The sequence below is a fragment of the Camelus bactrianus genome, chromosome 14, assembly GCF_048773025.1.
Source record: "Camelus bactrianus isolate YW-2024 breed Bactrian camel chromosome 14, ASM4877302v1, whole genome shotgun sequence".
NCBI classification, from domain to species: Eukaryota; Metazoa; Chordata; class Mammalia; order Artiodactyla; family Camelidae; genus Camelus; species Camelus bactrianus.
Genome location: NC_133552.1, coordinates 15,202,623 through 15,218,366, shown reverse-complemented (window position 1 = coordinate 15,218,366; position 15,744 = coordinate 15,202,623). Strand labels below are relative to the sequence as shown.

At 41.0% G+C, this 15,744-nt stretch overlaps 1 protein-coding gene across 7 annotated transcripts in view; it reads right to left on the bottom strand.

Annotated features, from left to right (window-relative positions):
• Positions 1-15,744, bottom strand: part of RCBTB1 (RCC1 and BTB domain containing protein 1) — a 93,697-nt gene that overhangs the window by 17,893 nt on the left and 60,060 nt on the right. For 6 of the 7 annotated variants that reach the window (XM_074378149.1, XM_074378150.1, XM_074378152.1 and 3 more), the window contains 8 exons: positions 14,239-14,405; positions 10,733-10,891; positions 9,463-9,570; positions 8,940-9,082; positions 7,776-7,966; positions 4,101-4,227; positions 2,284-2,435; positions 1,619-1,749 (listed from right to left, as the gene is read on the bottom strand). In XM_074378149.1, the coding sequence (XP_074234250.1) occupies positions 1,619-1,749; positions 2,284-2,435; positions 4,101-4,227; positions 7,776-7,966; positions 8,940-9,082; positions 9,463-9,570; positions 10,733-10,891; positions 14,239-14,405 (1,178 nt within the window). Of the gene's footprint in view, positions 1-1,618; positions 1,750-2,283; positions 2,436-4,100; positions 4,228-7,775; positions 7,967-8,939; positions 9,083-9,462; positions 9,571-10,732; positions 10,892-11,494; positions 11,667-14,238; positions 14,406-15,744 lie in introns of those variants that run through there. The other variant, XM_074378153.1, reaches the window with a different exon arrangement.

Here is a 15,744-nt window from a genome sequence, read left to right as displayed (position 1 = left end):
ACAGCTTTTAGTGTGCTTATACTTAATATGAGGAAAGTGAAGGAAATGATCACTAGTGCCGGCAGAAGCTTACATAAGGCTTTTCAGTAAACTTTCTGGGGTCAATTTTAGCTGATAATTAGAGAAATTTCTAGCAACTAGAGCTGAGATAGCTGCCTCTGCCCAGGTGGTTGTGACTGGTTTCAGTCAACAAGATCCTAATCCCAAGAATATGGAACCCATCAGTACTGAGGCGGCGTACGGAAAGACATGGAAGATTCTAAAGTCTATCACCAAACAGAAAGAAAAGCCATGGACCAATTCAAAATTACATCATTGGGTGGAAATAAAATCTGAAGAAATGGCATTTCTGATAGACATCCATGGCGTCAAAGAAAGGGTACAGGAAAAAACTATAGTTCGATTTCTTATTAGGAATGATTTACTTTGATCATCATTCCATCTGTTGAAAAGCCCACAGAGAAAGTCAGCTATATTTGACCTCATCAAATATTTATAAACATAACATAATCTGAAATAAAAATAGGATACAGTTTGAAAATACAAGACATTAATGGTCCATTTCAGTCCCCAAGTGTGACCAAGATGAAGTCTGTCCTCCACCACAACTCCAAGGCCATCGCTGCAGATCTCAGCAGGTGTTTGGTAAATTCCCTGATACCAGGTAATCTGCCTTGTCAGTACGGTGACAAAATACATGTAAGAATAGACTGTGTCATTTGGAAGGGTGCATACCTTCACTAGACATCTTGACTTCCAAAGCTATTGCTCTTTGACTTTTATTCTCCATGTATTTGTAAAACCAACCAAACCAGCCTTTAGTTCAGTCATTATCCTTAATGCATCCTCCTGGTGGTATGATCGCCACCCAGTTCAGAAACGATTTGTCACCCAGTGCACTTCCCGTGTGCCAGGCACCACAGGGCACACAGATGAGTAAGATACAGTTCCTGCTCACAGGAAATTTATTACAATCTGATGATACCATGGTTCTTAACTTCAAGAAAATGCACATAAGCACAAAATTTCAGACTCCCAAAAGCCCATTCATTCAGAGACTCTCTAGAGATCTATGGATCCCAGATGAGGAATTCAATCCAGTATAAAAAGTAAACAAAAAAAGGAGTCCAGAGCAAGCTCTTCACCTATGAATAATCACGAGTGATAATCAGACGATGACAGAATTTCAGAGCACACACAGGAGTAAGTCACAAGGCAGCCCTGACTTTGACAGGGTGAAGCAGGGGAGGCAGCAACGTGTGTCCTGAGGACAATACGTAAGCTGACCTGGAGAAATACTGGAAACTAAAACATGCTGTCTTTAGTCCTATTAGGGGTGGCGCTTTCTACTCCAACCTGCAGTGCAGCCTCTGGGACTGCAGTTAGGTTCTTATCTTAGATAAAAGTGAAAGTACAGAAACAACCATTTTTGAAACTGTGAACAGGGAATAAAGAAGCAAGGTCATATTTCATGTTTTAGGGGTCAGTTCTTAGCTTCCCTAAAAAGAAGTGAAGTTGCTCATTGCACTACTTGTAACTTATCTGAGAAAAAGAGGGGTGGAAAACAGGCTCACAGGGAGTTAAGTGCTTTGGGTTTCTGCTTGCTGTTCTATGTTACCTCTGCATCGTATCTGACCGCAGCAGAGAACAATGAAAAGGCATTCTCCACGGTGATTCCTCGCTTGATAATGTGCTGACAAAGTTTCTTCAGTCTGTTTTCACAGTAAGACGTTGCCAAATCCAAAAGACCTAGAAGTAAAGTGTGGAAGGCTTAATCAAATTTATGATTATTTCCACTAATTTATAAACACATATATATTTCATTCTGGTGAGCAGAGTTACAAGACAAATCAGTAGAAGCTTCTTAGTGAACAATACTCTGAATTTTATTCAATATATTCTTCTTCACTCCCTCCCTCCCCGACCTCTCAAACATACCTCTCCTACACTCACTTTATACAATTTCTTCTAAAGTACAAAGGGGAAAAATGGAATTTCCCCCCTTATTTTGTTTCTAAAATGATACATTAAAAGTATTAGCAACTTATACTTCAACATTAAAAAACTGAAATAAGTTCACAGTCATAAATAAACTGTGTCCAAATTATTAACCATGATAACTAAATAACAGTATTTTTAAAGACATTTACTTCAAATCTTCTTTAAAATCCATGTAAAAACCTAAAACTAAAACCTAAAACTTTTTACAGTTCAATGCTATAAGAATATGAGAAGATGTACTCTTTGACCCTGTGGCTTGGCCAGTTCCCCCGTGGCTGGTACCTATAGCATCTTCAGGTGGCAGATCCACTGTATCTGTGTAGAGGTACTGGAGGAAGGCACGGTACACTGGGTAAGAAAACTGGTCTATTTCAATCACCTCCTTCATGTCCTCATTCCAGTAAGACTGGAACATGGATCGAAAGTGCTCACATCTAAAACAGAACAGCAAAAGTTACCTAATTAGGTTGATGAAATCAGATAAACAAACATTACAGGTGTGTGTAACTTCTATATTCAAGGGCACACACATCAGGATCGTGAGTCTTTAGCTAAAGATGTTCCACGTACGAGGACCCAAACATAGTCCACGTGTAAGGGCTTTTATATTCACCTTTTACAGACACGCACTGTCACTTCTGACGGTCCCGCCTATTATATAGTAAGAATTATGCATAGACCCTAGGAGTACAGAGCACTTCAACAGTACCACTATTTCCAATTGACAGTCTCAATTAAGATCACGGTTTACTTTATTTTTTTATTTAAATTGAAGTCCATTTTTTTAAAAGAAAACGTTGTACAGAAGTGCACTTTAAACAATGAAATTAAAGGAAATTCAAAAAAGAGTGTTCAAACTTCTGACTATATATTAACATCACTTAAATGATTCCTTTGGTTTTTATTTCAGGTAATCAGCATATTCTTCAAACTGTTTCAAATGTTAATTGGATCATGTTTAAGAGGATTTTGTTCCATTACCTGACAAGACAATTTCCCCTCCTTTCTGACTCATCTTCAAAACAGCCACCAACCCCATTCTGTTCCTTCACTTTGACCTGCTCCCCTCCGTCTCCTCCCAAGCCTGTTCCCAATTTACTTAGAAAACACATTCATGAGGACAGTCACATATTTCAAGAAAAACTAAGTGGGTCTTTTTGTATTGCATTTACATGGACAAGTCCATCTATACGAGGAACTGATTTCTGAATATTTTCTTCAATTATAGCATACATTTTGGGCTTTAGAAAAAAATCACCTTTTCAAATCCTTTTAAAATGAGATACAGTATAAACACAAAGATATTTTCAATATCCATTCAGAATACTAAAAGAATGGCTTCACTTACAAAGAAAATTACTTCATGTGGGATGTAAATAGTTGTCTAAGCAAGGAAAAATAGATAAAATCAGTCAGAAAATTTTACATGAAAGTAGCAGACTGGTTGACCACAGGTTCACAGATAGAAACATTTCCCATTTATCTTTTCAATTAATGCTCTGATGCGGATACTTATTCCCTTAAATAACGAATGACATAGCTTTTGGGTTCCCTTAAAACATGTTGTTCTGTAAATTGATTTTTAACTAAATTTTCAGAGACTATAAGTAGCCAGTTTAACTCTCAATGGTCTCATTTTTTGTGCCTCTTTGTCTGTAATGACAGCCTCAGTGAGCAATGGTCCAAGCAGTTATTAATAAATACAAAGTTCCCTCCCATTTATACAAAGAACTCCTGCCATTTACTATATTTAAAGAACATTCCTTTCACTGGGAATTAGGTATCTTTCAGGGCCAGAAGTCCAGTATTCATAAGAGTTTTCTCCTTGGGGAAAACGAATCTTTAAGACTAAAAGAGGACAGATACGCTTTTCATTGACAACCTTCTGCATTTTTTTAAAACCATGTAAACAAAATTTTGGGTGGAAATAAGTATTCACAAGATCCTTCATTTACAAAATAATACAGAAAATCATTATGTTGTGCCATTTCTCTCTTCTGTCAAGGTTATTATCAGTCACCATTTTGTGGAATAACAAAGAAACAGACATTTCAGAAGAAAGTAATGTTACTGATGTCTCAAAGCTCATGCAAAAATACCTGATTTTCAAAACAGCTTTATGGACATGGATATATTTCCCATCGATTCGAAACTTCAGGTCAGCCGTTTCTGGACTGTCAAATTCTTTCTTCAGTGACTCTGCAACTGTTAAGAAGTCTTCATGCTCTGAAAGAAGCAAGCACATTAACACAGGGAGCTCAGGAAACATACTCAAGCCTTGGAAGACTTCTGAAAGATCATGATTAGCATGATGGATAATTCCACCAGATTTTTTCAGAAGAGTCAGGCCTTACCTGACAAATCAATTTCACAGTATTACATTAAAATCAATTTCACAGAAATTAAATGTCACAGGCTAACAGGAAAACAAAAAATCCCAGAGACCTTCATAGGCGCTGAATGAAGGTACTCTGCTGTGGACTCAGAAGACAGTTTTCGATGTCCTCCAAGCTGAGAATGTGACTCAGCACCTGCTGTTAGCCAAGTATCCTCAGTGTATAAACTACAAAAAAATACATGTTTGGAAAGGCCAAATACCAGTCTTACATGCTAAGTTAGACATTAGAAATGTGAATTTTTTAAAAAAGAAAAAGTTATAGGTCGTTAGGATTATATAACTGCTCTCAAAAGTTGAGTGGTTCTGTTTTAAGGGTAAGATTTATCCGTTTTCCTTGACTGAAACACTAAGAACACCTTTCTTTGTCTTGGGGTACTTTCAAGGGACTGGTAAATGCAACTCAAAGAGTCCTAAGAACAAACTCACCACGCAAGTGGTTATATGCTGAGAGTCATGTTCTTTTGCAAAGAAACCCTTTTTCCTCAGTATCTGGATTCGCAACATCCCTCTTAACCCTAAAAATTAATGCAGTACAAATGATACTCCTTACACAGAATCTAAAAGCAGAGCAAATCTACTTAGTAGGCGTGTATACTCAAAAGGGACAGTTTTACGAAAACGTGATCATGCTGCCTGACCAGAAGGTGTAAGTACACGTAAGTCTACTTATATGTAAGTAGAACTGTGTAATCACGAAGAACAGTAAAGGCATTTGTACAAGCGCTTTCTTGTGCTTCATATGAGTAAACAAAGGAGAATAAGGAGAAGGCGGCTAAGGGGGAAATTAAAAAATTCCAGAGACCCTCCCTGGCACTGAATGAAGGTACTCGGGTACCACAGACGCAGGAGACAGGTTCGATGCCGCCAGGATGAGAAGGTGACTCTCAGCAGCTGCTGTCACCAGGGCAACTCTTAGAGGGGGGACTGCTGCTAAAACCTGGGCTGAAACAAGCTTTCCATGAGCTTGATTCACAGAATCTCCCAAAGAAGTATCATCTGCCTAAGCCCTGTTACCTTAACCTACAGCTTCCTCCTACCCCCAGAATGTGAGCTCTCTAGGCTGTGGAGAGAGGTGGGCAGGCTCTCAAAAACCAGGCTTCCCTGACCCTGTAACCTGGATCTCTGGTGAATGAAAGGAGATAACTAAGATGAACGAGAGTCCAAGAGTCTGCAATACTCCCCACCCTCATCCCCAAACCAGCTCCTTAGTACCTCCACTCCTGCATCTAGTCCTAAGGGTTGGACCTTCTTGGTTTCTGGCAAGAGATATAGTACCTCCCTTCAGAGAAGAAATAGTCTTCAGAGGTGTGAATTCACCCCTTGACTTTCCTCCCAACACTCAGCTGAGATCATTAACTGAGAGGAAACTTTCAGCGAGTGGAAGGGAAAGAAATCACCTAGGAGATAACAGCCAATGACCATAGTTTTTCCAGACTTAACAGTAAGAAAATGTTAGACACATTATAAATCAACTAGACTTCAATAATTAATTAATTAATTAATTTATGCAAAAAAAAAGAAAACGTTAGGACGCTTGTTCTGAAAAGGATGTCTTTTCAGAAGCAGGATTTTAAGATGCAAGAACCTGAGGGGAGCCTTTTATAAACAGGTCCAGATTAAGCAGTATATGGGAATCTGAAGATGTGGGCCAGGTGTATACGTATGGTCAAACGGTTCCATTCTATGAACTAAATTTTTTCTAGCCATGATATTCACTGCAAAAAATATACTGTATTAGAGAACCTGGAAATGTTCCGTTCGTTTCACTTTTAAGTTGAGTAGCAGCTTAATGTTTCCTAAATGTACTCTTGCCCCCATGATCAGAAAAACTGGCCACCTGATGATGGGGCAGCTCCAGCTGCCTGACACACGTGAGCATGACACAGTCACAGACTAGCCTTCGATACCAGTTGCTGAGCAACCCAGACCCTGTGCTGTCAAGAGCTACACTAATTTTCAAGTACAGAGTATCATGACCCACTTATTCCCTCTGTGTTACAAACAAAAAAGAACAATTTAGAAGAAATACCTGGGCAAGGCGGCAGAAATAAACAAGAAATAAAAGAAAAAGAGACTAAAGTCATCTTGTTAACAGCTACTCAGCGTGATGACATCTTAACACTTTCAATCAACAATGGACTCTTGTAGAAGACAGTATTCAGAAAAGGGACAGATTATGTAACCAAAAATCACCCTCAATTCCACTATCCTTTCTAACACCTTTGTTTTGATCCCTTCAGAAATGAAAGTCTTTGAAGACCGGTTAAAAGATAAAGAGGGAAAGAAAAGTGGAACTAACAACTCCACAACGTTAACAAAATCACAAGTTCTTCACCTTTTTTAAAGTTCATTTGTGGTTCACGTTATATTAACTTATGTAATACATTTTGTGTAACAAAAGCACTTAAGAACAGGTTCCTCCAATAGTTGTACATGAATGTTCATAACAGCACTATTCATAATAGTCAAAAGGTGGAAACCATCCAAATGTCCATCAACAGATTAAGTGGATAAACAAAATGCGGTCCATACATGCAATGGAACACTATTCAGCCATTAGAAGGAAAGACGTGTTGATACACACTACAACCTGGACAGGTCTCAAAAGCACCGAGTAAAAGAAGCCAGACACTAAAGGCTGCATATCGTAGGATTCCTCTAACATGAGTTATCCAGAACAGGTTAAATCCACAGAAACAAAAAGTAAACTGGTGGTTGCCAGTGGCTGGGCGAAAGGGAGAATGGGGAGTGACTGCTGAATGGGTACAGGGTTTTCTTTTTTAATGACTTTTATTTTTTATACAATTTCTACAGGTTACTTTCCATTGACAGTTATTACAAAATATTGGCTGTATTCCCCCGGCTGTGTAATACATCTTTGAGACTATCTTACACCCAACAGTTAGCACCTCCTACTCCCTCACCCTTGATTTGCCCGTCCCCCTTGGCAACCACTAGTTTGTCCTCTGTATCTGTGAGTCTGCCTCTTTTTGGTTTTACTCACTAGTTTGTTGTATAGGGTTTTCTTTTACAGTGATGAAAATGTTCTAGAACGTCATATAAATGGTGGTTGCACAACCATGTGAATGTACTAAATGTCTCTGAATTATACACTCTAAAATGGTTAATTTTATGTATGTGAATCTCACCTCAATTAAAATGAAAACAGTTCAAAGGAGAAAATAATAAATCCATATAATATTTCTTAACAGTTTAATAAATATGCTATGCAGATCTAATTTTCAGAAAGGTTACTAAAGCTAATGGAGAAAAAAATATTCCAGAATAAAAGAGCCCACAGCCAGCCAATACGCAGGAACACCGATCAGTTAATAGTAACCATTCTTCCAGGGGAAGCAGCCCCGAGTTTTCTTACCCACGGACAGGAGGCGCCACGTGACGGCAGGCGTGGCGAAGCAGGCGAACACATCATCGGTGCAGGAGAAGTGGGTGAGGTGGGGCAGGGTCACCGACTGGCCCCGGCACTGGCCCCACATGTACACGTGCCCTCCCTGCGTCTTGGCAGCAGACATGTGGGCAGAGTGGCAGGCTGCAATCTCCACTACCCTGAAGAGTTTTAAGAAAATGCACATCACTTCTTTTCACAGAAGCCCACGCACACCACATAAGGTCAGTAAAAAGTTCATGCTCAGAACACCTCAAAAAACAACCCAAGATTGAGGGACATTAGCTGCCAAGTCATACTGACAAAACCAGAAGACTGGAGCAACAGAACAGTATTTCTCCTTTCTTGGCTGCCCCTCTTCTCACCCTAACCTCATTCTGAGTTAGGATGAATAATAAGGAAAACTTGGGAAAAGGGACTAGAAACCAAAGTAAATGAGGAACACGGACAGTGAAAAAATGTCCGGACAGTTCTGGGGGCTTAGAAAGCCGCAGAATAATACTGTCTCCCATATGCCATTTCCTTAAATACCGCCTCTTCTCCCGTCCCCAACCAGGGCTCAGAACTGGTCTAGGGGTCATGGACTCCCAACATCCCAATCCAAATGGACGTCAAGCCAAACCTACCACATCTCCTGGTATGCTTCCCAGGCAAGGCCCCGGAATCGGAAGTCAGCATTCTCAGACTTAGTGGGTGAGACCTCACAATCTGGCTGAACACCCAGTAAGCATCTATTCCACTAACACACATTAAATCAAATCAATATTTAAACAGATAATGCCCTTCTGGGGGCAGGTTTTATTTATTCTTAAGTTGTTTTAGTTGGCTCAAAGGAAAAGTCTGTACTACGCTCTGAATCTCAACCTGGTGACAGACCCTATTTTACTTCCCTACTAAACAGGCAGCAAGAAATATGTAGGAATATCAAGATGCATTAAAGCCTATCCTATCCTAGAAAGCCACATAAGAACCACCTCAACTTCATGTTCATTCAGACTGGTACTCATCCTCTTTTGTTCAAAATGAGAATGTTAACAAACAGAAGAGTTACAGAGCCACACATCACAGCTCCAGCACACACAGTCCCAAGTCCCAGTGCACACACAATCCCAAGACGTGGGACAGCCACATTACCTTTCTTTCTCCACCATGATGTGTGCAGGGCTTAGCAGGTTATTTTTATTGCCAGTTCCCAGCTGCCCATACGTGTTAGCTCCCCAGGCATAGAGCAAGCCTTCATCGGTTAGTGCTAGGGTGTGTGCATAGCCGCAGACAATCTGCAAGGAAATTTACATGGCCACTGTAAGCAGGAGAACAGGAAGGGCGGGGAAAACATCTACTTAACGGTGACAGCCAGCTTCTGCAGAATGCCAATTCATCACCAGGTGTGGACTGACATTCTCTGGAACATTAAAAAAGCGTTAGAAAAGCCTAAACCTGAGACTACTGCATTTTTCCAATAGCTCTTTTTACTTGTCAAGACCAGTGTGCTAGCACCATGGCCTTCCTTCTCATCACGGGAATTTAGGGAGGATATAATATTAAATTGGAAGATGAAGGCACAGTTCGAAAAGACTTACTGAAGAATAAATCTCCAATATTCCTGAAAGTCAGAGCAGGGAAGACAGACGGGAACCAGAGAGGCCACCACACATACCTGGTTCACACACACGCTGTGCAAAGCTGCCACTCTCACAGGGGTCAGCTGATTGCCATTGTTTCCCAAGCCGAGCTGCCCATTGCCGTTGTAACCCCAGCCATACACCTTAGAGAGAGAAAGGGGGAGAAGAGGCTTAAAACGGCTTGCGAGAGGGAAGAGATAAAAAGCACTCCATCTAAACTGATCAGTTACTTTTTTCACTGCCAACGCTCATTCTCTGCTGCGTGTGATCCTACAGCTGATCTCCAAATAGAAGATGCTTTAGGGGTGGGGATGATAGAACTTGGCAGTTCCTACTCCAAAACTTACTAGTGGATAGCCTTGGGCAAGTCCCTAATTCTTGCTTTATAAAGAGAAGTTGAAGCTCATTAACAATTATGGAGCACCTACTGTATGTCAGGACACTGTGAAAGGTACGAGGAATAAGTCTTTGGAAACAATTCAACAGGGGAGGTGGACATATGCAATTTTGCAGCCGGGTGGCAAGAGCTATAATAGAGATAAAATCAAGATACTGTAGGGAGAGAGGAGAAAGGATTTAGCCACAGGAAGAAAGTTTCAGAAAAACTTTTCAGAAAGCAGAAATCTGAGCAGGACTAAATGGAGGTGAAGTCATTCCAGGGAGAGGGCGCAGAATGAAGCATCTCCGAGTGATTTTTGTGCAGACAGAGGTGGTAACAGATTCATTTAAGTAGAAGTTGCAACCAGAATAATTTTATAGAAATAACCATCAACTCAAAGGTAACCATGATAGAGGATCACTGAGAGGTGGATTTTTTAAAGCAGCTAACAATAATCAGGACAAAAAAAATCTGCTTTTACAAGTTGCTTCCTCCTATGGACAAACATTCTAAGTGTGAGTGGGCACAAAGACTTCATGCCCATTGGTGGTCACTGACCGCTTATAAACATCATCAGCTGACTTTTAAAGAGTGCACAGGTCATTTTTTTATTGGGAGAAGGCGGTAGTATCGAATTCTTTAAACTATTACATTAAATCACAAATACCTCTAAAGCATTAGGCTATTTGGATCTAGTAAAAACATATTAGAATCCTTACTTGCAGATAAATCTTGGAATTTAAAAATTCATACCGAGAAGCAAACATTTCCTGATTACGCCTCAGTCAGTAACCAGTTAACTACCCATGGAGCTGTCAAAACAAAGTACTCCTCCCTCCATGACCTAATGCATGCACCCTCGAGGAAAAGGACATTTCACTGAAAGAGGAGGGGGGAGGAAAAAGAGGGATGCAGAGATTGCTCACCTCTCCATTGTCCAGAACAGCCATGGACGAGGTCTGACCACAGGCAATGCCAACCACCCTCTTAATATGTAAACAATTGGTAACTTTCCGAGGAGTTGGTTGATTTGCTGTGGATCCTGATCCCACCTGGCCACAGTTGTTATAGCCCCATGCAAATACCTGCACAATGGAAGAGGAAAAGAAAAGCAAAGGGTGAAAATTCTACCTCTAAAAAACAATAATGATCATAAAATAAAATAAGCCTATTTAATAAGAATTTACAATGTGCTAAATGGCTCTAAATGCTTTACATGCATTAATCTAATCCCCATAGTAATCCTGTAAGGTGACCCAAGGGTAGATACTATTATCAGCCTCATTTTATACATGGAAATGGAAACAGAGAGGTTAAGTGACTTGCTTGAGGTTGCATACTAGTAAGCACAATTTACACCAAATGTGAACCCAAGCAGCCCACCGGTGCTCCTAACCACTAACTACACTGCCTCTCTAATGATGGCATCTATATATGTTCCTTTAATCTGGCATCAGTAGGAAACAAGGTATATGCCACATAGGTATAAGAGATATAGATAATCTGCCCAACTCTTTGGACACAAATAGTCTTTTTTTTCCCCCATGGAAACCTTCAAAACCATACTATGCTTTTCCCTGTCTCACTAATCACCAATATGAGACATGACATAACTTTCCTGATGACTCAGGACCATCACAATCATAATTATCAATCACAGTTTCAAGTCGTAACACAGAAATGCTCACAAGCACTAAGGAGATGCTTGTCCCTACAGGCAGGACACCCGCTTGTCAGGCCCCTCTCAGCCACGTTTTCTCTGAGTTCTCATTTGCTGTTTGTCAGCTCCAAGCAGCTCCCCTCCACAGCTGCACCCTGCTTACTTCTGATCTGTGATCTGCATAACTGAAAGCCAGATTTCTAAGGGAGAGAGAGACATAAATAGATCTCTAGGCTGTCAAAATCTGATAACCAAGATGACAAAATGCAAAGTCACTTCGAGTGAATTAGCAACTGAGCCTATCAAAGAAGAGGGACTAGAGAGAAGAGTCAGTAGAGGAGGTAAGTTCCCCCAACGCTGGAATCGGTAAGGGCCCCTCCCACCCCCTTCACCAGCCTGCAGGAAGAGGTCCTCACATCCTGAGCTCTGGCTTCCACAATTCTCTCTCCTCTGTCAGCACTTCTAAGTTCACATGTCTGAGAGTGCCCAAGGCTACCATGGTAAACTCAGGGCTGATGTCTTAAAAATATATGCTACAGGTTCGTTTCACAGTTACCAAAGTAAGAACCTGCAATATTCCCTGAAAGTGGATTCACAGGAACAGCCAGTGTAATAATGCAAATATTTACCACAGTTATCCAGAGTAGCATATGCTTAAGGCTAAAGCACCAGGAATCCAGGCTGTACAAACTAGCAAGTTCTAATGTCAAGAATCATTCTTCTGCATTTCTTTTCAAATATCCCAAGTCCCCTTCCAATACAGCTGCCTTTTATTTAAAAAAAAAAACAAAAACAAACTGGGGTTCCACTAACCAAGAAACAGCCTAGGAACAGTGGATCCCGAGCACAGGCTTGGCTTCAGCACATCCCCCCCATGCAACCCTGATCTCCCTGAGCTGCTTTGCTTCTTCATCCATCACCTGCCCTACTTAGTAGACTCACTGTAACACCCCTGAAGGACTTTGAACAGGGAACAATGTGATCTGATCTGTGTCTCAGAAATTACAGGGGGGCAGAGAAATCAAACCACACAGGGAGACCAATTAAAAAGCCATGGAATAAAAGAGACCATAGCAACAGTCCAGGAGATGACAAGGCCTGACCTAAGGTGATGGAGATGGAGAGGAACAAGAGGATACAGGAGACTGGAAGGGAGAATCAACAGGACGAGTAGTATTTAAGACAAGCATGGAACTTGGGGGATAAACAAGTTGCACAGGACCCACTGACATCATTACATTTACTGAAAAACAAGATAGACTTCAAGGGATGGGGTCATTAAAAAAACAAAAATACAGAAAGTTGTCACACACAGCTGATTTGTAGTCTTAGCAAAGAGCATGAGACTCAACTGTCTTAAGAATTAAGTCATCAAAAGAGTGGTGCTGATCACATAATATAAGCTGTGTTAGCAAAAGGGCTTGTTCCCATAATGTTTTTAGCTATGCGCACAGGGTTGCTATGTTCACACTGTGAATGAAAAATACAGCAAGCCGTATCAGTAAGCAAAGAATCCTGAAGCCATCAAGTCATCAGCCGCTGCCACCATCCCCCAGCGAAGACAAGCCTGCAGCCCAGCCTCTGCAGCCACTCACAATGGTGCACTCTGAGGGGACTCAGAACAAGAAAGGACAGGACAGCTAGATGCTTGTCAAAGGAATGAATTCAATGAGCCCAAAGGTTTGCTGCCTCCCATACATAGAAAAGCGCTAAATTCTTTAACTTGATCTGTCTCGTTTTCTTCAGTTAACAAGTAATCTTTTAATGTTCCAACTACCTGGTCTTTGTTGTAAAACTCTATACATCCTAGCTCTTCCCGTACCTCTTCAGAGCAGTCCCTCAGAGCGATCTAAGAGAGTGTCATCCCAGGCTCGAAGGGGTTTGAGTCCTCAGAAATGTCCACCAAATAAAACATAACTCTCAACTTTAAGGCAGTGCATTTATTTCAGTTAACAACACCATACTGGAGTACAAATGTGGTCATTATTTCATTATTTTTTAAAGCAAGGCACTTTTGGGGAGGGAATAGCTCAAGTGGTAGAGGGCATGTGAGCTCAGCATGCATGAGATCCTGGGTTCAATGCCTAGTACCTCCTCTAAAATAAAAAGACCTAATTACCTCCCCCACTCAAAAAAATAAAATAAAGTAAAAATAAAGCAAGGCACTTTTGGGGAGGGAATAGCTCAAGTGGTAGAAAGCATGCTCAGCATGCATGAGATCCAGGGTTCAGTCCCTAGTACCTCCTCTAAAATAAATAGACCTAATTAGCCCCCTAAATAAATAAATAAATAAATAAAGGCACTTTCATAAGAGCCAAAAGGTGAAAACCACCCCCAAATCCATCAATTGATAAATAGATAAACAATGAAATATTATTCAGCCTTATTAAGAAATGAAATTCTGACACATGCTACCATACAGGTGAACCTTGAGAACATTATGCCAAGTGAAATAAGGCGGTCACAATGGATAAAAACTGTATGATTCCTTTCACACAAGGTACCTGGAGTGGTAGCTAGAGACAGAAAGTAGAATGGTGGTTGCCAGGGGCTGGTGGGGAGACAAAGTGGAGAGTTCATGTTTAATGGGTGCAGAGTTTCGCTTTTGCAAGATGAAAAGTACTGTGGATGGATGGTGGTGACAGTTACGCAACAATGTAAATGTACTTAATGTCACTAAATTGTACACTTAAAAATGGTTAAGAAGGTAAATTTTATATTATGTGTATTTTACCACAGTTTAAAAATAAAGACTAAAGGCAGGACACTTACCTCTCCATCAGCTGCCAGAGCCATTGAATGATGAGAGCCACAAGCTACTTCAACCACTTGCTTGATCAAGAGGTTGGTGCAGACTTGGATGGGAGCAATGCCTTGGTTGGTCGTCCCATTCCCAAGCTGGCTATATCCATTGTGGCCCCAGGCATAAACAACTCCATCTATACAGGATGGCCACACACAAAGAATCAGCTCAAGGAAGAAACAGTAACCCCTGTATTTCCTTCTCCAGACGTTACACAACTCATTCCCCAACCTTCATTTCTTTTTGCAATATTGTGATTTGTAAGAAATCTCTATTTGGTCATTCAGCTGATGAAAATATATTTCTTGCATATATCAGGTCTTCATCCATAGCTCTTGGCTCACAGCTCCCAAAACCTAGGTGCTGAGAAAGCTAAAAAGTATCTTTTGTTATGTGAATGAGGTGACTTTTGGAAGCACCTAAAGACAGTAGGGCTGCTGCCAGGAGAATCAACCACATGATTAGAGGATTGGAACTTTTCTTCCCACTCCCCAGTTTCCGGAAAAGGGAGGAGGCATGGAGGTTGAATCAACTGCCATTAGCCAATGACTTAATTCTGACTATGTAAGGAAGCCTCCATAAAAATTCCAAAGGACAGATTTTTGGCCCCTTTTCAGACAGCTTCCACGTTGGGGAGGCCGAATGCTTTACACAACCCACTGTGCCAGGCCCCAAGCTCCAACAGGATAGAAGCTCCTTTATTCGGGCTGTTGATTCATATCCTTTAGTCGCCTTCTATAATAATCAGTAATCTGGTGGGTAAACAGATGTTCCTGAGTTCTGTGAGTCATTCCAGTAAACTAATCAAACCTGAAGAGAGGGGGGTTTTTTTGGTTTTTTTTTTTTTTTGCAGCAGGTTGAGCAGAAGCACAGGTAACAACCTGGGCTGGCCACCAGCATCTGAGGTAGGTGGTCTTGTGGGACTGAGTCCTTTACCTGTGGAACCTGATTCTATCTCCAGATAGACTATGTCAGAATTGGGTTAAATTCTTGGACACCCAAAGACTGGCATCCAAAGACTGCTTGCTGGTGTCGGGAAGCATGTGCACGCACGCACACACACACAACACAACTGTGTCCAGGAACTCTGTTTAGTTGGAGTCAGAAATGGGATTTGCAAAAACAGCCCTGGCTCATGGACACATGTGGCTTTTGAAGAGAAAGGATAAAAGGGCAGGAAATGAGGAAACATTGATCCCTGGATGGTGACCAGTCACCGTGGTAGGAAACTGCAGCTATACTGTGATCAGTTTCTAAAGGTAAAAGCTACCAATGGAATTTAGAAATTGGAGCAGACCCGACTCCCAAGGGGCTGGTTCACTGGATACATAAGGAAAAACAAAGTACTAAGAGGCATGCTAAATATACAATTCCTTGGTTATTTTATCTGTAAGCCAAAATGAAAATAAAAAAGTGCCGGGTCAGGCCTTGATGCTGAACCAAGCTCAGATTTGGGTCAACCTGAGCTTCAGTCG